The sequence below is a fragment of the Lontra canadensis genome, unplaced genomic scaffold, assembly GCF_010015895.1.
Source record: "Lontra canadensis isolate GAN:19392208 unplaced genomic scaffold, GSC_riverotter_1.0 scaffold7, whole genome shotgun sequence".
NCBI lineage: Eukaryota > Metazoa > Chordata > Mammalia > Carnivora > Mustelidae > Lontra > Lontra canadensis.
The window spans coordinates 20,414,359-20,437,364 of NW_022631001.1; the positions used below are offsets into that span (position 1 = coordinate 20,414,359).

The window sequence follows — 23,006 nt, forward strand, 5'->3', positions numbered from 1 at the left end:
TTCTCTAAAGTGTCCCTTCGAACATCTCTAACAAAACAATAAACAATAAATCTGGATACCCAGATGTCATTCCTTATGACAAATAAGATGTAGTCTGCTGGCTTGAGTTTGGCTTGTCGATGTCCTAAGGGTGGTCTTCTAACATCCTTGTCACCTCCTTCTGTCCCCTCCCAACTCCTCAGAAGCCCGATGTCTGGCAGGAAGTGGGGTTTATAGTTTTCACATGTGAGTGTGCTTAATTACTAAATAGAGGAAGTTTGATAAGCTGCCTTCCTTCCTCGTACTCCAGGTGCTCCCCCAGAAAGCTGTCACTCTCCTGACTGGTGACGGAAATGGGCAAGGGACCATATATCTGATTCCATCCCCTGCAATCTACAGGATCAGGGACCCGGGTTGAATTTCCAAGTATGTCATAGGCTTTGTGCCTGAACTTGAGAAATTCCCAAAGCTTTACAACTCCTCCTTCCCCCCAATTTTAGCACAAAAATGATATTCAAAGACCTCCATCCAAGGCTTAGAAGCATTTTTCAGAAATATTCCCTCCCTTCAGAAGTACCCTCCCTTTTTCATCTTCCCCAACTCTACTCCTGCTCCTCCTGCTCCCGACATAAATCCCCATCTACATGTCTTAACTTCAAAATTTGGCTTCCAATTAGACATAAACATGTAAACTTGTAAAATACCTCTTCAACTTCCCACTGCTTCCCACTGCTGGGGGAACCATTCTCAATGGGAAATTTAATAACAACACCTTGCTTGCACTATCCTTCCTGTTTTAGCATGCATGCTTTTACACCACACACACACACACACACACACACACACACACACACAGGAGTTATTTTCCTGTGACCGCAAATGATTATTTTGGGGATCAAAATATATCTTAACAAGCTGTGGAATTATGCAGTATACAGATGGCCCTTGGGGAGGACCCATACTGCTTTGAAAGAATGCATATTTTTAGCAGAACAATTTGAGCATCACTGGGAAAAAAAAAAAAAGGTTCTGGACGTTCTTACTCCTCCTTGAGGAGTGAGGGTGGGGGCTGGCAGTGGAACGTCATGGAGAGAAGTGCAGAAGGCACAGGACAGTCTTGTGATTCAGGAGCTCTGACCCTGAGTGTCACTTGTGGCTAACTGTGCTGTGTTTGTCTTCCCTTCCCTGTGTCTTGGTAGGAAAGCCCAGTAGTCTCTTTCCAGAGGACAGTGTTATAGACTCTGGAGAACTCGACGTGGGGAGACGGGCTTCCCAGAAGATTCCTCCTGGCACTTTCTGGAGATCTCAGGTGTTCATAGACCACCCTGTGCATCTGAAATTCAATGTGTCTCTGGGAAAGGCAGCTCTGGTTGGCATTTATGGCAGAAAAGGCCTTCCTCCTTCACATACACAGGTAATCAGAATGCCACATCCCCTGCTCACTTGGGCTCCTATCCTGCATCTTAACCTCAAGTCAGGAAGCCTAGCGCTTACACCCGGAGCCTTGTGCTTGAGGGGCGTTTCGTGTATTTGATATCCCATTCCTCCATTTCCCTCTCTAAGACCCTAACTTTCTGATGAGTAGAGCTCTATCCCTGGGTTTTTTTTTAAGAAAAGGGAATTTTAGGAAATACTCCAATAGCCTTTCTACTATTACCCAGTCACCTATGTTAAACGATCCAAGAAATGTAACCTGAAGAGAAAAGCAGGCAGACTTGGGTTTGAATCCTCTCATTATCAGCTACGAAGCCTCCAGCCAGGGACTCATCCACTCAGCAAGTTTCTCATCTCTCCAGTGGCAACACCAATATCCACTTTACAGGGCTGTTGTGAAGAATCTAGAAGAACATTTATAAAGCAGCCAGTGCAGGATCTGGCTCAGAGGACATGCTACTTCCCTAGTCTCTTACATCCCTTCTGTCCTTTGGGGGTTCACAGTTACCCTGACCCACGCACACCAGAAATACCTGACCACTCATCCAGGATGATTTCCCAGTTACCAGTCATGAGGGGTAAAGGACAGACTTGGTAAGGTAAGGTAAGGTCCTCCCAGCTCTGGGATTGGAGTAACATAAATTAGAGGCATCCATCAGGTACCCCCAGGCCACGTGCAGCCTTCGTAGCCTCAGTCGTTATGGAAGATTTCTAGGTAAAAGCTACATAAATGTATTTGCTGATGGTAGAATCACAGGAAAATAAAGCTGTGGCCCCTGATTTCTTTGTAGAAGAGCAGTCCTAGTCCTGAACTTCATTTATACATGAAATAAAATAGATATCTTGGTTTTTTAAAAAACCAATAGGTTTTTTAGGTAGGTGGATAGATATCTTGTTTTGTTTTGTTTTGTTTAAAGATAGATAGGTAGGTGGATAGATGGATAGATAGGTAGGAGACATAATTGCTCAGTTTGCTTGCTGGTAGACCAGTAGGACTTAACCACCTGCCTGTTGTTAACACCACGTGAGTGAGTTCTCTTGGGTCTCACACTAGCAGGTTCTGATCAGTCAGCACTGTATCTGACACAGCATGCAATTATTGATAGAATTTTGAGCTAATCCAGTTTAGGTCCCCTGAAACTGATTGCTGAAACTGGAGCATTTAGAAAGGATCCTTGATAACAGGAAGATGGATACAAATCAAATTTTCATTTGCACTGATTGACATTTAAGGCACATCCAGTGTGTCAGTCCGGGTCCTTGAGCCCTGGGATTCCCACCATCCCTTGCAGAGTTGGGGTGCAGTCATTAAATGGCCAGGTTTCCGATCATGACGTGCCCACCATTGGAAAAGCATGTTCATCTTGGTACAGACTCAGCCAGATGAAGACTGCCCACATATACACCAAGTTAAAGAAAAATGAGACTAAAAACTAATTCACTAATTATGCTGCACTCCCAGGGAATCTAGAGGCTATTACCATGTAAAACGAGGGTCTGGGAAGGAGTCAAAGTTGGTTGATCAACCTGCATGTGGCTTTAGCCTTCTTGCCTGCTCCAGGTTGGGTTTCTTGTTGCTCCCCAGGAGAAGTGTGAAGAAGGAATCTAGCACGTGGTGAAGCAGACACATGCTAATTGTGCCCTCTTTGTACTTCAGTTTGACTTTGTAGAGCTCCTGGATGGAAGAAGGCTCCTGACGCAGGAGGCACGTAGCCTGGAGGGACCCCAGCGCCAATCACGGGGAGTCGTCCCCCCATCTAGTCACGAGACTGGCTTCATCCAGTATTTGGATTCTGGAATCTGGCACCTGGCTTTCTATAATGATGGGAAGGAGTCTGAAGTGGTTTCTTTTCTCACCACTGCTGTTGGTAAGGGAGACCTCCCCTGGGGTCTGTGGGATCTTGTCTCTTTGGGTGGAAGGACACTGGGGATTCTGTGGATTGGAGCCAACAACGGAATGCATTTTGCCCACAGTTGTCGATGCCACCTGGAGTCTGGCATGAGTCCATCCTGACTGGGCTTGCTGGACGGGGTGGAAGTGGGAATCAGGGAAATGAGGGAAGGGAGGAATGGCAGGAGGGGCTGGCAGGCTATTCTGGGCTGTTACTTACTGCCTTTCCTGTGTTAACTGTGGACCACCTGCTACACTGAAACCAAGAGGTAGAATTGACAATGAGATAGGAACCCTGTCTGACCAGCCAATAGAGGCAACATCTCTTCTTGTCACTTCTCTCCCACACCTGTATAGCTTCTTTGGATCAATGCATTGATTCGTGATTTGGGTTTTTGTTTTTCTTTTTTAATTTTTTTTTAAGATTTTGTTTATTCATTTGACAGACCGAGATCACAAGCGGGCAGAGAGACAGGCAGAGAGAGATGGGGAAGCAGGCTCCCTGCTGAGCAGAGAGCCCAGTGCAGGGCTCAATCCCAGGACTCTGAGATCATGACCAGAGCCAAAGGCAGAGGCTTTAACCCACAGAGCCACCCAGGTGCTCCCTGGGTTTTTGTTTTTAAGTATGTGTGGCTTTTTGTTTGTTTATTTTGCCTTTGGAGCTAACAGTCCCTGGCAGTTGAGAAAAGAAGATGAAGGCTCAGAGAGAGAATGAGAATGGCAGAGCACAGGTCTGGATGAACAATGTAATCAGCCAGACAGGTTGTGTTGAAAATAATGACGTCTTGATCTCTGACACAGAGAGTGAGCTCTGATGTTTGCAATAGGGCTTAACACCTTCTCTGTCCCTTGTCATGGAAGAGGGCTACAGCCCTCAGTTCAGAGTGAGCCCCTAGGCCACTCCACAAGCCTGCCAGTGTCGGGGGAGCCCAGCATCTTGTTCTAAGGAATTACCCACATCCCATAGACCTGTCTCCTCCTTAGATGGCCATAGGACACAGTAGTCTCAGTGGTTCATTTATTCTGAGTTTGTATTGGAAGCATTATGACATAGCCTGGAGACAAAATCCCCTGTAGGAAAATAAAACTTATAGAAAATAAAATTCCACTAGCCAGAATGCTTGGAAATAGGGTTTCTGCTTAATGAAAAGCTTTATGTGGTATAGAGTTCACCTCCAAACCCTGTTGCAATCCTTGGCTGGGAGCCTCTGGGACATGGAAAACGGAGTTGAAGAAAAACCTCTGAATCTGGTCCTTGGATCCCTAAAACTCCCACAAAACCCTGCCTTCTCCTTCTATACAGCAGTCATCATGGTCAGGCCATTTCCCTCTCATTTGCCATTTTGCCATTAGTGTCGAGGCAGAGACCACCTTCCCATTAAATGCGGGCATGGTTTATACCCTTCTGCTGTCCCTGCAGGCTCCGTGGTCTCCCCTCTTGGCAAAATGAGGACAGTGGAGGGTCGTCCGGCTACGTCAGCTCCCAGGGAGGAGAGAGCGCTTTGTGCCGTCCCTGACTGGGAGGTATCTGCCCTCGTTGCTGCTCTCTGAGGGCCTCGAGGGCGAGGACGTCAACGTAATCTTTTGTGCCCCCCAGCCCGGGCCCCGATGTGCAGGGTGACTCAGTGGGTAAGGCCGTGAGCCAGAGCATGGCACTCCCTCTGCTCGGGCCCCTGCTAGCTCCTTACTGGGGAGCTGGAGGCTCTGGGTGCAGCCCCATCCCATTACTGGGCAGCCACTCGTGGTCCTCACCATCAGTGAGGCTGTCACTCTGTTGGGTTTGCCAGGCTCCAGACCCGGTTTCTTTTCTCTTTCTGGATGCAGTGGCTTTGTTTTAGCAGCATGGACTATCGAGTTGTTAGCGGTGCCTGAGTGAAGCTTCGTGGTCTCCCAGCCTGACGTCACTGAGGCATGGCTCGCAATCATGCTTGCTCAGAACTGAGCTCTCTCCCGACCAGAAGTCTTTATTTTTAATAACTGAGCATAAATATAAAAAGATATTAATATAACCCCCCCGGGAAAGCTACTTGTAATGAGGTTGTGCCTCTCAAAGAAGTAAAACGTAGGTACAGTTAGGTACCTTTGCCAACTCTTGGCTTGTCAGAGCTTGCTAACCTGTTTTGCTGTAATTAAGGCGATAGTCTTGCTTTTCCCTCTGGTTCTCCCATTCTTAGCTTAACGATAAAATCAGCTTTTACCTCCCTTAACCCTATAGTATCTTTTAGAGCAGAGAGGCTATCCTGTGCTTTTGGGGGCTTCGTGAACCACTTGCTGTCTTGTGAAAATACAGGTCCTTCTTCAGCAGCTGGGTCATTAGGTTCCACACTTCTGACCAGCACCCAGATACAATGCTGCTCATCTGTGGACCGCATTTTGAGTAGTAAGGGGTTATGATGTCTTAAGAATGGCCTCAGACATTGCTGTACAAAGCGTCACCCAGGAAGCCGGTCTAAAATTTAGATTCCTGGGCCCTGTCCCCAGGAGTTATGACCCACCAAGCCTTAGGCAGAGCCCAGACAATCCTGATTCCAGTGGTCTGTCAACTAAGCTGTGAGAACAAGTGCCTCATGAGCACTGCTTTCTCTTCCTTCCTCCCCTAACCATCCCACGGTAGCTCTGTGACCACAGTCAGGTCACCTCTCTGAGGCCCATTTCTTTTATATGGAAAATGAAATAATAATAGTCTTCTGTAGTCCCTATTGTGAAGATTAGAGCAGGTACAAAATACCTAGCACAGGCTTTGGCCCTGTGAGCACACAGCCAATGGAAGTTGCCATTGTCCTCCTCCTCCCACCTTTCTCTTGCTGCCTTTTGGACTTGTCTGTCTTCCTTCAAGCTACAGTGATTGTTTAATGAATACCTTTTTTTTTTCTTTAATACAAAAACAGACAGATTCTGATGTTGCTATTAATCCCTTTCTCCCCAAGAGTCCGTGGCAGCTGAGTCTCAGCTGTCTGTGATTGTTACCTGTGAGCTGTGAGTTGTAATTTGTCTTGGCAGGTTAATTAAAAGTTTGGGTCTTGTTTTAGTGAACTCATTATGGTCCCCATATACAGCTGTAAGTCTCAGGTTTGCTTAACACAGAGATTGGAATATAACCCTCCCTTCATTATATGTTGAAACGCAGATCTAGAATTTAAGAAGATCTGAGATGTCAGAATCCAGGGTATTTATGTCTGTTTGTAATTAAGTAACAGGAGAAATAATTGCATTTAATTTAACAAATGGGTGTATTGTGTACATTTTTGCTTTTCCCTCCATTTAATGCAATCCAGCTGATGATTTTAAATTAAATGAGTTTATCTTCTGCCTTGAAAAAAATTTAAAAGCACTTTAATAACTGTATACATAAAGACACAGAAACCTGATGTTGACTGAGTTCCCTCTGAACTGGATTCATTTACATTTACACACGCACACGCACACACACACACACACACACACATTCTCTCTCTCTCTCTCTCTCTCTCTCTCTCTGAAACCGAGCAAGTTTTAGAATAAAACAGAGCAGCTGTTTTCACAAAGCACAGTTTTTCCCTCTTATGTGGAGATCCAGAATTTGAAGATAATGTTGTTTCTAGTCCTGGGTCCCCTGGGGGCAGGTAGCCTTGCTGACCCCGAGTATTGAATGAAGTAGGCAGATATATACGAGCAACTAAAATATAATTCAGTGGTGCAGTTTACAAAGGGCATTAAATATATTCTTTAAGACTCTAGATAACTCAATGAGGTGATTATTCTTATTTTTATGATCACCCCCTATTGCAGATGAGGAAATTAAGGTTTGGGGATGGCCAGAGAAAAGCTGGGACTTGAATTTATATCTGACAGTCTCCAAAGCTTGGGCTCTTCCTTCTTAAGCAATCTGCCTCCTTCCCAGGATCAGGTTTCTGGTTCGAGTGTGATACTTCTCTTTCCCACTTGTTTATTCACTCAACACATACTCCGAGCATGCCTACTGTGTGTTAGGGGGCCACGCTTAGCCCTTTCCTGCTTGTGATTTAATCATCCCAGGAACCTTAGACATTACATATGGTGAGCTCAACTTTACAGATGAAGAAATTGTGGCTCAGAGAGTTTAATTGGCTTGCCCAAAGTCACACTGTTATTAGGAAGGGTGGGGCTAGGATGGCAACTTGCTCTCCCAACCCTGTATTTCCCCAGTCTGCCCCACGGTAGCTTACTATTTGCTGTAACACTATTAAATATTTTATTTCTATTTGTATTATATGGAATTTAATTTCCCTTTTATTAACTTGCTTCCAATATAACTAAGCATCTTACTTTAACCCAGGAAGTTTCCTTGCGAAGTCATTAAAAAGACCATAGGAGGGAAAAACAAAGCTCACAGCATCCAAAACTTCAAAAATAAAAATATCTTCAGATGCATTGCTTGCAAACCCCAGACCTGACAAATCAGTGTTGCAGTGTTTTGGGTCTCCAGAAAGCACCTTATCTTTTAGTTCTGGTTGATGCTAAAGCATAAGAGGGCAGATCAACCTGACATTGTGGCAGTGATGAGCCAAGTTGGAAAATACCAGAGATGCCCCACGGTGAATTTAGAAAAGAAATGAGAGTCATTGTTAGAAAACATAGACCCAGCAGTTTTTGTGAGAAACATGCCCTGGTCTTCCTGGTCTAGGACATCCATACTAATGAAAGAGAAGAATCCTATTGTTCGTGCCTGGGCCACTAGCTGTTGCAATTGGACCCATGTCCAGGGACTAGAAGCAGATTTCGTCCCTCTCTCCCCCATTCCCTTCTTCCTTCCTTTCTTCAGTAAACAGTACATTTCTGCTTTTCCCCCAGTTGGAGATATAGAGAAGGTAGGACATGGTTTCTGGCCAGAGTAGCTTGTGATCTGATGAAGCACTGAAACAGGAAGTGTCTCTAATCCATGGAAAGGAGAAAAGAGAGGTCCGTTCTGGAATCGCTGGTCAAAGTGCCACAAGGGTTGGAGGAAGGCACGGGCGTGTCCAGCTGGATGGGTCAGGGAGAGCTCCCGGATGAAGCGGCATTTGATGGGATCCTAAAAGATGGATGAGATTGACACACTGGGCCAGGGATAGGGAATGGGCACTGATGAGTTCATTCCACGTGATGAGTTCATTTGTGTGAATGATGAGTTCATTCACACAAACAGTGTGAGCAAAGGGAGGTAGGCAAAAGCTGGAAGCTGGCTATAAAGAGCCAGAAGTTCTGTTTGACCAGAACGCAGGACGCCCTGGCAGGGAGGAGGGAGTTGCTGGGGACAAGCTTGCACGCCTCCTGAAGGCAGAGTTCATTCTGTAGGTATTGGGTGCCACTGCAGGCTTTTGAGCAAGGGAACAAAATGATTAGAGCCAGAAGGTTTATCTTATGGAGCCCAGAACAAGAGCTCATTAATTTATGTAATGAGAGAAAGTTGCTGGGATTGAGCTTTGTGATTTCCCGAGAAAAAAGAAGGGGGGAAAGGAGGAGCTGGGAAGCACAGAAGGTCTGGGTCCAGTCTGCTGGTGGCGTTCTTATTTGCTGTGCCTGCACCCCATTCCTCTTTCTCTCTAGATGTGCACAGATGCTTTCCCATGAGCTTCTGTCTATCCTCCAAGGATAGTTAAAACTGGGTCCTTGATGATCTTCCAAAGACCCGCGGACTGTATCATTTCCATACTTCCTTTGCTCTGATCAGATAAGGCTGCAGTTCGTTACCCTCTGAGTGCATTTGCAAGCATCTAGAGCAAGAAAGCCCCAGCACCCTATAATTCTACCTTGTGTAAAAACCTGCACTACTTCAAAGAAAAGACTAAGAAAAGTGATTGCAGAATGATTTTCAGTTTTTAATAAGCTCTGCCCCCACATTCCCATATTCCCTTCCTCTGAATTATGAGATATGATACAGCGGTAAAGTATCAAGGTCTCTCAGTAATCAGCTAACCTTCTTGTAAATGACATTGGCAGCACTTCGTGAAATTTCCACTGGAAACACATCTTTGGAAGAGTGCCTTGTGAGTTCACCTCTCCCTGATAGCAGTGATTTATTCGGAACAGTCTGGTATAAGTGGAATGAAACCAGAGGCCGAGGGAGAACTTGGGCTGGTACATTGAGGACAGACCATGGCAAAAATCCGTTTTCATGGCAGAGAGCTAGGAATATCAGAGTGCTACAGCTGCAGACTGGGGACTGAGCTGACTCCGCTCAGTGCAGACAGGAGGACAGGGTTCCCCTCTGCCCCCTCCACCCCTTCCACTCCCCCCAGGATCTCCCTTGGACTGCTGAACCTTCTGAACTCTCTGGGACCTGGGACCTCAAGGGCAGGAAAGAAGGAAAAATAGCTCAAGGACACTACAGGTACCAAACGGTCTCTAGGAAAATGGTTAGAAATGTGTTTCATGTGCACATAACAACATCCCTGCTAGGATGGCCTTGCAGTAGGGTGAGAAGTTCTCATGCATGCCCCATCTCGGGTGTCCATCCAGGGCCCGGGACTGCACCCACTGGTGGAATCGGGTACCCGGCTCTTCCCACCACTCATGTCCTGCCGTCCTCAGATCCGGCTGCTCTTTTCACGCTTGCCCCCTTGTGGTCCCAGGGTGACTGCTGCAGCTCCGTGACTCCTCTGCGCATCAGGCTGGAGAAGGAAGAAAGGACATGCTTGAGACAGTTTGAGATGGTCTTGAGTGTAAACAGTCATCAAATACATATGTAAATATATAATGGCAAATGGTAAATACTCATTGTGGCAAAGAGAAGAAGGTGCTCCAGAGAAACAAACAGGAGACTTAGTTTAGATTGCTGGGGCAAGGGTAGGAGCAGGAGTTGTTTAGATGAGGGTCAGGGGAAAGAATTTACCAGCAGAGGCAAGAGCATGTGCAAAGGCCCTGCGATAAGCAAGAGCTGGAAGTGTTCAAGGAGCTTTAAGGTAGTCACATTGTGGGGTGTGGGGATGGATGAGAGAGCTTAATGGCTCCTGGGATGGGGATTTAAGATTGCATGTGAAGAGTTCTGTTTTTTAAATTTATCCTAGGGGTAACAGGAAGCCACTGTGAGACTTTGAGCTAGAGTGACCTAATCTGATTTACTTATTTCAAAGTTTCTCAAGATTTGGAGCTGCAACTCCAGGGAGAAAGCTATAACAGGAGTCTGGGCAGGGGCTCAGACTGACCTGAGAATAAAAATAACACATTTGATCTCTGTACTGATGCTTGGAGATTATTGGCAAACCCCAGGTATTAAGATGATATTAAGGAAGGACTGAGGAATGGTCCGTTTCAAGGGCCAGCAAAGCCATGCCACTGGCAAATGTGCCTGTGAAGGTCAGAGAGCTGCAGGGAGGGGACCAGAAGAATGTGCCGGCAAGAACTTCAACAGGCAGAGTCTAGATATTTTAGGACCCCTGCCCCCATTTCAGCATTTTAGCCATCTTCCTCAATCCATAGCCAGAGCTTCCATTTACTCTTGGTGGATGTTTCTGCCACTTTGGGATACAGAATGCCAAGAGCCTTTGCAAACTTTTTATTTCATTTTTTTATTTTAAGAGAGAGAGTACACACACAAACAGAGGGGGAAGGACGGAGGGAGAGAGAGAGAATCCTAAGCAGGCTCCATGCTCAGCTCGGAGCCCAACCCAGGGCTCAATCTCATACCCTGAGATCATGACCTGAGCCAAAACCAAGAGTCAGACGCTTAACCAACTGAGCCACCCGGGTGCCCGAAACTTTTTATTTACTTAAATCGTACTCTTAAAAGATAAGCCAGCTGAGGCTCAGAGAGGTCACATGTCTTGTCCAGGGACACACATTCACCAAGCTCCAGAACCAGGATCAGAGTCCTAGTACTCTGTCAATCCAGTTCCGGTGGTTCTGTGCCAGGTACTGTACTAGGGGTGTTATCCCTCGGTTCCCCAACAACCTGGGGAGTTGGATTCTGTGTGTTCCCACACGGAATTATGGATATGGAAACGAGGTTCAGAGATCGAATGCTATTTGCCAAGATCTCACACATAGGAAATAGCAGAGCTGGGTTGGCAACCCAAAGCCTGTGCTTCCTCTGACATCTTAGTGACTGGGTCTCTAGTGTGTGATGACATCCCCTGTGTGCCTCCACACTCTCACAGTCAGACAGTCATCAAGACAGACAGGGGCTTAGAGGGGATGGCATTCACACCTCCTAGACTCACGGTGCGCCTGCTGTCTGCAACTGCAGGGCAGCCCCCGCCTTGGACTCCTGCCGAAGGAGCCCCCACTCCCACCCCCATTCAGGTTGAGTTTCTGATAGAAGATATCTTGCTCTCAGTGGTTTAGTGTTTGAGACAGTGATGGCTTTGTTTTTATAACTGAGAATGAATTTTTTATTCTCTGATAGCTCTTTTCTCTCACATTTGATAAAGGCAATTTCTCAGCCCCATCTTGCCAGCTGGCTTCTCTCAGGACAGAGCGGTGCCTTTAGCAGGGCTCTCACGTGGTGGTGTCTTTCCTCCTTGCCTTGGCAGTAGCACCGATACTTGGGACCTGATGCATAGACAGCCTCCAGTTCCCTAGCACTCCTTTCAGAATAACCCTAACCAAGTCTGACCTTGGTGGGAGCTAGCTGAAATTATCACTTTGGCCAGAGAGGTGGTGTGGCCTGGAGAAAGGTCAAAGGCTTTGGAGTCAAACAGGCCTGGGTTTGAATCCTGACAGCACTGTTTATAAGCTATGGGACTTTGGCTGAGTCTGAGCCTCACCCAACTCCCCTGCAGTTGGGAATTAAACCTACACTAGGGAGTCTGACTACAACATGAAAGCATGTAATTCATGGTGCATCCTTAGCATGTTTTTAAGTGTCTCTTAATTATTCAACATTTCCTGAACATCTGCTTTGCTAAGTGGCGGAGATTCATCAGTGAATAAAACGGATGCCTTGCCCTCCGAGAGCCTGCAGTCAGCTTGGGGAACTGACCTTTTATACAGAACTCCAATGTAATGTGGTCCGCGCCGACGGAGAGGGCTGTGCAAGCTCCCCTGGGAGCAGAGACGAGGGCAGCTCCCTCCGCCAGGGAAGCAGGAGGAGGTTGGGAAGCAGAAGGCACTTGCCGTGATAGATGTGCTGAGTGAGCTGGGAAGCAGTGTGCAAGTCATAGGAATAGAAGGAGCTGCTCCACAAAAAGGAGACATGGAGATAAGATGGTACCCGTCTCTGCTCAGCCTTGGATATAACCACTGATGACTGTGCAGGGAGAAATCATTATTTGCACTTAGAGGGGAGGAAGCAGTCTGTGCACAGTGGCTCACCTGAGAAGATGAAGCCAGGTCTTCCGAATACGATCCCGGTGACTTCTCCTGGAGCTGGGTTGCCTGGCACAGGACTCTGAACATGGCAGACCCTCGCCAGACGGACAGTGAGCCCCAAGTGAAAAGGTCAGAGATCACAGATGCTCCTTGCAGCCAAGATCCTTCTTCTGTGGACATGAATTTCTTGTGAGCAGTTCTGAAGGAAAGAAGGCCCAACTGCCAATTCAGGGCACTGCCGGGCACTTGGTTGAGGAATGTTCTTTCTGTCCCAGGAGATTTGTGCTTTCCAGGGCTGCTGGATTCAGGAGGCAAAGTAACTCTCAAACTGGTTCAAGTCTTGCAGTCTTTCTGTGCCAGAACTGCTGCAGCTCAAAAATGGAAATTTGGGTTCCAGAACATTCCAAGGCACTAAGTGTTACATATTCTTATAAATTGATCTTCCAGTTCCATAGGAAACTCCTCAAATGTCCCATTCTTCTAATTTCAGGTCTTGTCAGTCTTCGTAAACTCACCCCTGCCTCTCTGAACTATTTGGCTAAATTAATAGTATTAATGGCCACTATTTACTCAGTGCATACTGTATCTCAGTATATCTTAGATGTTTTACATAAACTTTTTCAGACACTTACAACAGGCATACAAAGTAGGCATTTTTCCCCAGAGGGCCGTGGAGCTCTGAGTAACTAAATGACTAGGGCTGAGGTCCTGCACCCAGTCAGTGAGGATCTGGAATTCAAATCCATGTCTGTCTGACCCCAGCACCCACACTCTGCTCCTCATGCCTCTGTGTGAGAGTGCCCGGTGTGTCTACTGCGAGCAGCTAGAGGTCTTGAAGGGGATGCTTCCCAGAGAAGAGCCTAGAAAATGAGCCTAGGGACAACCTGGAAGGGCTTCGTAAACCAACCTAGAAGTCTGGCTTTGAAGGCAATGGGGAGCACAGGACAGTCTTCGAGCAAAGGTATAGCATGGTTCAGGTCTTGGCTGGATCTCTTTGGCAGTGGTATATAAAAATGGGTTGGTTTCTCAGACAAAAATAAGGCGGCCAACTGAAAGACTTTTTTAGTAACCAGTAGGGTTAGATGAGGGAAGAGGACCTGATTTGGGGCAGCTTTTGCTGCTTTGTATAAAGGAGGGGATGCATTACAGGACATTATAGACTGGTTTTCTTGACCACTTATATTTTACCTGTAAAGGGGAGTCAGAAAGTTTCAACCTTGGAGAATGGATATGTAAGGATAGCATTAATTAAATTAGGGAGTGAGGAGGGGAAGTTGGCTTGTGAGGGGAAGGAAGTACAGAGGGTAAGTTCACATTAGATTTGAGCAGCTAATAGAATTTCTAAGTGGATGTTTGTTTTTGACACTTACCAATGGGCAGATGGATAAATAGGTGTTGACTTGGAGATAGCTGTGACCTGGAGACAGAAAGCCATTGGGGTGGGTGTGGGAGGAGGCAGGTGGGACGGTAGAGTACTGAGAAGCAGGGAGCACGGATGGAACCCCAACATTCAAAGGGTTGGCCGGGGACATACAAAGAAAGTAGCCTTAGAGGAATGGTAGGAAGCTGCTGACAAAGAAGCTGTTGGAGTTGGCCATTAGCAGGTCATTGGCAACCTCAGCAGACACAGTTTCCGCCCCCTGTTGCAGGCGGAAGCAAGGTCACTAGGAGTTCAGAAGTGAGTGAGAGGCGTAGAGTAGAAGCAATTCCTTCTAGACAGAGTAGGGAAGGAGACAGATGGGAGTAACCTGAGGAGGAGGCAGGTTCATGGAAAGGTTTATACAAGGTGGGGGGAGCCTTGAACGTGTTGTCAGCTGTGGGCAAGGAGCCAGGGGGAAGATTGGGAGCCCAGGAGAGAGGGGAGATGATTAATGAAAGGAGGTGGGAGACTCAGAGTGGAGGGCAGTTGCAAAAGGACCAGCCCTGGGAAAGGAAGAAAGACCCCACTTCCTGTGGGGCAGGAGAGGGCAGTGAAGATGAGAAAAGACCAGGTTCGAGTTTGAGGGTGGAGGAAAGTGGAATACAGGGGAGGGTGCATGCTGACCCTCTAGAAATGGATTGCCTTACTGAATAAGCCCTTCATGGCCTAAACTGTATGTGTTGCCTCCCATGTAAGGCAGACTGAATCAGATCAATTATATTGTGTGCTGTGGCAGTAGAGACAGGGCTAACGTGACTTCATGGTTAGATCTGAAGCCAGGGAGCCTGGTTGGAATCCAGTCTCTGCCACTTATTAGCAGTGTGACCTGGGGCAGATCATTAACGTATCAGTGCCTCAGTGTCCTTATCTGAAAAATAATGACAATACTAGTATGCATTTCATGAGGGTAATTTTGAGGTAAAATGAGTTAATATTTGTTAAGGGCCACACACATTGCCGGGCACGTGGTAGATGCTACACAGTGTTTATTATTGTTATTAGCAATAATCGTCCCTGATGCTTTTCAGTTCTTGCCGGGTTCCAGGAGTGTGCTAAGTGTTAATACATATATGACCTAACTTAAATTCTGTCCTAGTCCCAGGGAAGCAGGAGTTATTATTATTTCCTTTATCTAGATGAAGAAAACAGATTCAGACAGGTTACCCACTTGCCCCAGTCCTGTAAGGAGTAAGGGCAGAGCCAGGATTGGAGTCTATAGCAGTCTGACTCCAGAATCCATGCCATTTCTACACTGGCTCTTACACGCTTTACCTGGGCTCCTCCCAGGTCAGGACCCCCTGCCCCCGGTACCCCTCAATCCCCATGTCCCATGGCAGCAGGTTCCCAGGACGGGTGCTTTCTCAGTCCCTGGCTTCTCGGGGCCAAAGAGTTCGTACCCAAGGGTCTGTTCTCGGGGAGAGAACTCCTTTATCTCTACAGTGCAGCCCAGGTTTAAAAAGATTACAAATCTAGCTGAGGTTTGGGCTGGTTTCTTGCTGCTTAAACAGAGCAGAGGACCTTCTGTTGAAATGACAGGAGTATGAGTGTTATATGAAGGGTTATAAAAAAAATCGCAAGCCAGAAACCTCTGAACATCTGGTTTTCGTTTGAGTAGCTGCTAGTTCATGCCTTTATCTGAGCAGCTCTCATGTTTGGGGCTAATAGACGCACAGTTTGTTTCATTCCTGGTTCATATTACACGCCAGCCTGATTTTTTAAAATTTTATTTTCGTTCGTGTCATAAGCCAAAGAACTCATGCAGGAGAGCAAGGGATGGACTGTGTATCTCAGACAAGCAAGACAAAGCCCGGGGCACTAAGGCAGGAAGACTCGGGTGGTATTTTTCACAGATACAGTTTGCATTTTTCTCAAGCTTATTCACGCAAGCTCTTCCGTGGAAACCTTTCATTTGGGAAATGGTTCCTAACAGCCTCATCTCTTTTTCAATGAGAGGAGAGGAAGGTGAAATCTGTTGAGCCACTTCAGGTGCCATGGTCTACCCTGAGCAGTTTATTGACGTGAACTCATTTTAATTCTCATAACCAGCTTGTACTGCCAGAGCTGTTCTCCCCATCTTCTGGGTGAGGCAGGGGATTGCATTCAAGGTCACACAGAAGCAGAGCTGAGATTCAAACCCAGGTCCATCTGATTCACAATTACTTTTCAAGTTTCCAACACTTTCTGAAGCACTCTGCACTGTGTGTCTTTTGTGCTCAATAAGTAATAAAAACACCTTTAGGGAGGACGCTAGGTCCTAACAGTCGTGAAAATGAAAGACAAAAATACATAGCATAACAAAGAACATTGACATCTAGTCAAAATCCAGGGCTTCCTGGGTAAATATAAAATAAGCTTCCTGGGGTGCCTGTGTGGCTCAGTGGGTTAAAGCCTCTGCTTTCTGCTCAGGTCCTGATCCCAGAGTCCTGGGATGGAGCCCTGCATAGTGCTCTCTGCTCAGCAGGGAGCCTGCTCCACCCACCCTCCCACCCACCCCCTGCCTCTCTGCCTACTTGTAATCTCTGTCAAACAAATAAAATCTTTAAATAAAATAAGCTTCCTTTAAAATCACTAATAAAGAATAAGGAAGGGAATAGCCATTAGCAGTGTTCTAGAAGCTCTGGCCAACATAAGCCAGAAAACAGGAATAAGAGATTGAGACAAAGCTATCATTATTTGTGAAAGATATGTTTTTATTCCTAGAGAATCCAGAAATATTAATTGAAAAACTATATTCCTTAATAAGAATTCAGAACTTGCAACTGGGATACAAGATAGCTTTTTCAAAAGTCAATAGATTTCCCATATACTTGGAATCACCAGGTATGAAATATAATAAAAAATGTCTCAGTCAAAAAAAAAATCAATAAAAATTAAAATATCACTTAATAAGAACTCTATGTGACCTGTTTGACAAAAACTGTGAAATTTTATTGCGAGCCATAAAACAGGACAGGAATAATTAGGAAATATAGCATGTTCCTAGATGAGAAGGTGAAACACTCTAAATGTGTCAGTTTCTAGGTTTAACAGAGTGTCAAACCGAACCCTAAAGGGGATATAGGAGACGTGACTGAATGGTTTAAGGCTTCATCTGGAATAATAAACAGATGAAAGTAGGGAAGAAATTCCAAAAGAATAATGAAAGGACACTCATCTTTAAAGATACTAACATACCATAAATCTAAAAGAGAATAGGAGTCAAACAGATTAAGGAATTAAAACTGCCTAGAAATATTACAAGGTGCATGAAAAACTTTAATATTTGAAAAAAAGGAGGAATTGCAATTTAATGGAGACAGAAAGGCTTAGTCGATAAATGTTAGAATAACTTGGAAAAGCAGAGCTTAAAGCAGAGGTGGCAAAGTGGCATTCAGAGGGACAGATGTGGCTGAAAGACACAGGGAAGGCGTTTTGAGCCTTCAGTGTTGGCCTAATATGTAAAAAAAAAAAAAAAAAAAAAAAAAAAATTGGATGGTTTCCCATAAAGCCATAGGTTTATGGCTTACCTTTAAAAATCGGAGACCAAAATTCCTGCGGGAACAAGTCCCTGCCCTCTCAAAAAGTCTGTAATTCACCACAGTCTATACCTTTTCCGGTTTTCTCACACCTGACCTGCTTTGCTTCTTTAGCTTACCTGCATTGGCCCCGGGGAAAATTTGAGTTTTCACCCTCTGATTCAGACTTCACTTCATACCACATGCCCCAATAAATTCCAGATGGACTAAAGAGGTAAACATTTGAAAGCCAAACCAGAAGAGGGTAAAACCCAACGATTCACTGAAGGAATCATGAAGGGGAAAAAAAAGGCTGGCAAATGTTTACATTAAATTATAAAACTTCCATATGTCTTCTAAGTCTTGTCAAAATAAGAAGGAAAATAGTAGACTGAGAAAATACTTGAAATAAATATGAGAGACCAAGGAAGGGTTAATATCTATATTATGTTTAAGTACATTATGCTGTGGAAAAAAATTATGATCTCATAGATAGATGGCTAAAGCTCCCATATAGAAAAGTTTCCAAAAATATATAGTTTGCTGTAAACATACATGAAATATGTTTAACCTCATTAGTAATCTAAGAAGTGCAAATTAAAATAATTGGGCATTTTTTTTTTTCACCTATAAATTAACCCCCTCTCCCAAGTTAAAACCCAACACTGAATGGGCTGCAGTGAAATTAGAGCCATATGTATTACTAGTTGCATTGTAAATCAGTGCAGCCCTTTGGGCAAACAAGTTGACATTTTATATTAAATCATAAAAATGTCCATATTTTCAATGTCCGAGAGTCTTTCTTAAAGAAGTAAGCTGATACTTAGGAAAAGCTACTTGCTTATCTCAGCATTTCTTACAATTGTGAAAAATTAGAACCAATTCGTGTCTAACAATAAGAAGAATAAGCAAATTATGGAATACTCACTTGATGACTATTAGCCATTAAAAATTATCACCCTGAAGTGTATGAAATGTGGGGAAATGCTTGTCATTTTCAGCCCCCAAAGGACACGAAAGTGATGTTTCCAGCACAAGCCATCTATTAATAACAGTGTCATTTGACCTGATAGTCTGAGGCAGAACTGGAACTGGAACTCAAGGCTCTCAACTCCGAAACTGTGTTGTTTCCATGAGTCCTTCCTGCAGACCTAAGGGATGTTTACAGGACGTCAGTCAGGGTTGTCTGTCAGGCCCCTGTTGGAGTCTGTGCTCTTCCCAGGGGAACCTAATGTAGTCCTCAGAGCACTAATGATAGGGGCTGTGAAAGGGACTTGTCAGCCTTATAACCTCTGAGAGCTGGGGGTTTTTGTACATTCCTACTCTCTACATTTGGCACCAGTGATAAAGGGAGCAAATCTAGAGGCCAAGAAAGGATCTGAGTTGAACCAAAGTCCATGGCAAGTGTGGCAGGTGCTATGGGACACGTGTATTTCTTCAGCTCTCCGTGACACCTAGGTGCATGTAAATATTTCCACTGTTTTTTGGTTTTGCTTTGTAAAGAATGCATTAAGTTAAAACCATTAACCATGAAAGCACACGGTGCTTTCTAAGTCAGCTTCGCCTGAGGGGAAAGGCAAGATCCCAGGTGGTCCTTCCATCCTGAAAGCCTAGTGTTAGGGGAAAGCAGAGGCGGCTTAGTGGGATTTTTTTTCCTTTCAGAAAGCAAGCCTATTTTAAAGAATTGTGAGCTTTGAAACATGAGCCTGCCATTCTGTTTCCTGCATCCCCCATACCCAAAACGGACAAGAATTTTCTTTGTACCAGAGTTTAAATCCCTTTTGTTGTATGGGTCTTTTAGCCTACTGAGCACACTGACATAGAGTTTTTTGCATTTTACGATGGTATTGGGATTATTGTCCCTATTTCATGGAAGCAGCAGCTGAGGTTCAGGAGTTAGGGGTCTTTTCTGAAAAGCTCTTTTCCTAGTCCAAGATCACCCAGCAAGTGTATGGGCAAGCCTGGGTTCCAGTCCAATTCTGACCCGGTTATTCATTCATCCTTGCAAGCCTACGTTCATCCAGTCTGCGTCTCTTCTGCACCGTCTCTGTGCCATGTCCTGTACTGGGCTGTGGTGACAGCTGAGGACATGTGTCTCAGGGCTGTGCCCTCGTGGATCTTTCAGACTGCCGGGAGGGGGACCTTGATGGGCAAGGTGACTAGGCTGAGTTATGAAGGAAAGGGGAGGAGTTTGGGGGAGCACTTAACAAGGGAGCTAACTTGACTGGGGCAGGGAATGGGTGACATCTAAGCTGAGACCTGGGCAACTGGACAGGGAGAGTGAGGAGTGGCATGTGGGGAGCAGGTAGAAGGATTTAAGACTGTTCCCCAGGGACCACTAGCATCCCGTGCATAGAGAAGGAGCAAGAGAAGGAGCATGAGGAGGACTGGCTACTGTAGCAGAGATGCTAGAAAGTGCCTCTTTCTTTCTTTCTTTCTTTCTTTCTTTCTTTCTTTCTTTCTTTCTTTCTTTTTAATCTGAGGGAAGAGAGAACTTCTAGAAGGAAGGACTGGAAAATCATCTTGAATGCTATTGACAGGAACCTGTGGTTGAAGGTTATATTATCTCCCTCCTGGGGTCCCACACTAATGAGAACTGTGATTTAAAACAAGGAACAAACCCACAAGGACAGAATAAGACACAAAAGACATCAAGAGATGTCAGCAGACTTTTGGGAAACAGAAAGTGGGTTGAGTTAGCAGCATAGAGAAAGCTAAATACTGAGCCTCTGCTGATTAAGATGTCAGTGAGAGCAGACCCCCAAGAAAACCTCAGAAATGGGGGACCAGGTGCAGCAGAGGACAACGGGAGGCCACGGAGCTGAAACGTGGAAGGGTTCAAGTCTCTGTGAGAGGTAAGCAGCCACAATTAGACCCTTTGGTCTCCTGGCCCCATCTCACACAAACAAATTATCCATCAAGTGTAAGAGTAAGAGTAAAGATGATTATAGCCATAAAAACTCCCATTCACCTTTTCTCAGGAAGCTCCTGGAAAATGCACTCCATCATAGCCATGAAATAGACCATTCCTCAGGATGGTACAGGTACAGGAAACAAGGGGTTCAGTAAGTGAGAGAGGTGAAGAGAAGGCCCGGAATGATGGGTGTGTAGCAGGCCGAGAAAACAAACAGACCAGACCACAGCAGGGCAGGGGGCTCAGGAGAGCCCCAGGCAAAAAGAAAAACCGTGAGCCAGACAGATTACCTGATATATTTGACAATGTGGAAAATTCTGTTTCAGAGGGATTTTAATTCTGTTGGATCGGAGGGGTAGAGTTATTTATTAATAAAAGTTTTTTATTAAAACATAGGAAATAGAAACAGAAAATGATGCTTTTCCATTAGATCACACCAGGTAGGAGTAGCTAACCGTAGTTAATAGATAACACCAAATGTAAGCAAAACAACAGCTGCTTAAGTACATTATTTAGAAATAAGTAAATTCTAGACGAAATAGCCAAAAGAGCTGAGACTAGTTTTCTGGGGTGTGGCAGGCCAGTGTGCATGCCATTAGGGCAGAGGACAGCTATTTTCATCATAGGCTTTATAGTATTGTTTGACTTTTTAAACTATGTACATACAATACTTTGAATTAGAAAAAAAAAAAAGTTAATGTTAGAGAAGTCAAGGAGGAAAGAGTTGAAAAGTGTGCATTGGAAGTAGGAACTTCAGTGAGACCCCCTGGTTCCTTCCACATCCCTTCACTTAGCCCAGTCCATTGGGAAGACTCCTTTGTGAGTTAAGTTCCATCTCCAGCATTTTACCCAAGGAAGTGTGCACTTATTTCACCCCAGTAAGAGAATCTGTTCTTTCTGCACCTTCCTTGTCCAGAGTGACCCAAGGTGAGGCTCCCACGGTAACTGAAAGTTATAGATGGTTCCCTCACCCCCTCCATACGGTGTTATGGTTGGGAGGAGAAGTTTTGGAGCCTGAGTACCTGGGTTCAAGTTCCTGCACCTCCTCTTGTCAGCTGTGCGGCCTCGGGCAACCCTAGCCAAGAAAGCAAATGAGGCCCTGGGAGTGATAATTGGCCCAGACTTTGTTAGGAGGGAGAAAGGAGGGAACGTATGCAGAGCACTCTCCCTGCTGAGCACACGATAGATATTAACATTGTTGTTAGTCCAAATTCTGCTTTCCTGTTGGTTGCTTTCACAGATTGATTACACAGTTGTCCAAATTTGGGTTTTACCTTTTGATGCCCAACTCTGTGTTTACCTTGCTAAAAAAGCAGATCAATTAAAAACTTATAGATTGGTTGTACTTTTTTTTTTTTTTTTTTTTTTTTTTTTAAAGCAGAGCACTACACTGCTCCCTGGGAGAGAAAGAGGCAGTCCTGTATGGGGTCCTTGCCCTCGAAGAGCTTCTCACAGCTCAAGAATTGGCACTGATAGCACGAGGGCGGGGGTCACTGTGTCAGGTACTATGAACCGTCAAGGGGATTTTGAGAAGGCCAGCAAAGAGGTAGGGTCACTGTAGCTCAGGGTGGGCCAAGAAGGCAGGGAGGATTTGGTTCAGAAGAAAGGAAGGGAGGAGCCAGGAAACTAAAGTCCAGGATGAGAAGCTACTGGAAGTGTAGGACCGTGTTGACCTGACAGAGAATGAGAAGAGCCCATTCAGATCTTCAGGCTCTTCTCAGATCCGCTTCTCTCCAGCTGTGAGACCTTGAGGACGGTAATGAGCTGCAGAAGGGTTAAATGAGATCATGCAACGCACCTGCATTCCACCTGACCCGCCGCAGACTCTCCCATGATCTTTAGTTTGTACTTGGAGTCTGAATCTCAAAGCAGAAGCCTGTTGACTGGCTGAGGGTCTGAAAGAAAATGTTTTCTTGGTGGGGGGGAGGGGGTTGGTGGGGGCAGACAGAGTACTCCACCTAAACCTGTGGTTCTAGCCAGCCTGGTTGCTACCAGTCTCAAAAGCTTGTTTAGAAAGGAGGGCTGTTTGCAGTGACAGCACTTGGGGTCTCTAGTTCAAACTGGGGAAGTCTCTCTTGCCCCTCGTTACTGACAGCCGCCCGCAGACTGCCCTTCACAGCCTCGGTTCCACTGCTCATCGTAGGTTCCCACCTGCTACTTCACCTGATTCTGAGAACACCTGCCTTTGACCGTGTTCCTCTTTCTAAATACCCCCAACAGCCCTTTTCTGCCTGCTCCTGCCTGCCCAGCCCCCAGTGCTGAGCAGCAGTGCGTTCCTGGGGGACCCTAAGGGGTTGTTTCCCCTCAGGCCTTTCCATATGGATTCACTACAGACACTTACAGTCTCATGACCCACCTTTTTGTCACCCATATCAGACTGCTGCACCTTCGTCATATCTCAACTGTTCACCAACGGCTTGCTCTTGGCCTGACCATGAACTGAGAGTGGGGGCGGGGAGGTGGGGATTCAGAGGGGCTTAGGCCCTTTGGCCTTCTGAGTGTTAATTGCCCTGGGGGTGGCAGGCCTAGAGATAACTAGTTTCAACTAATAAGCTGTGCAGAAAACCTAGCAGTTCTTGCCTCTGTAATCGTGAGCAAGCCTGTTCCCTTCTCTGAGTCCCCGTTTCC

At 45.6% G+C, this 23,006-nt stretch overlaps 1 protein-coding gene across 1 annotated transcript in view; it reads left to right on the forward strand.

Annotated features, from left to right (window-relative positions):
• The window catches only part of TENM4 (teneurin transmembrane protein 4), a 715,043-nt gene that overhangs the window by 533,694 nt on the left and 158,343 nt on the right, over positions 1–23,006 (forward strand). Inside the window, exons 11-12 of the mRNA XM_032852968.1 lie at positions 1,179–1,393; positions 3,071–3,281. Coding sequence (XP_032708859.1) covers positions 1,179–1,393; positions 3,071–3,281 — 426 coding nt within the window. The remainder of the gene's footprint in view (positions 1–1,178; positions 1,394–3,070; positions 3,282–23,006) is intronic.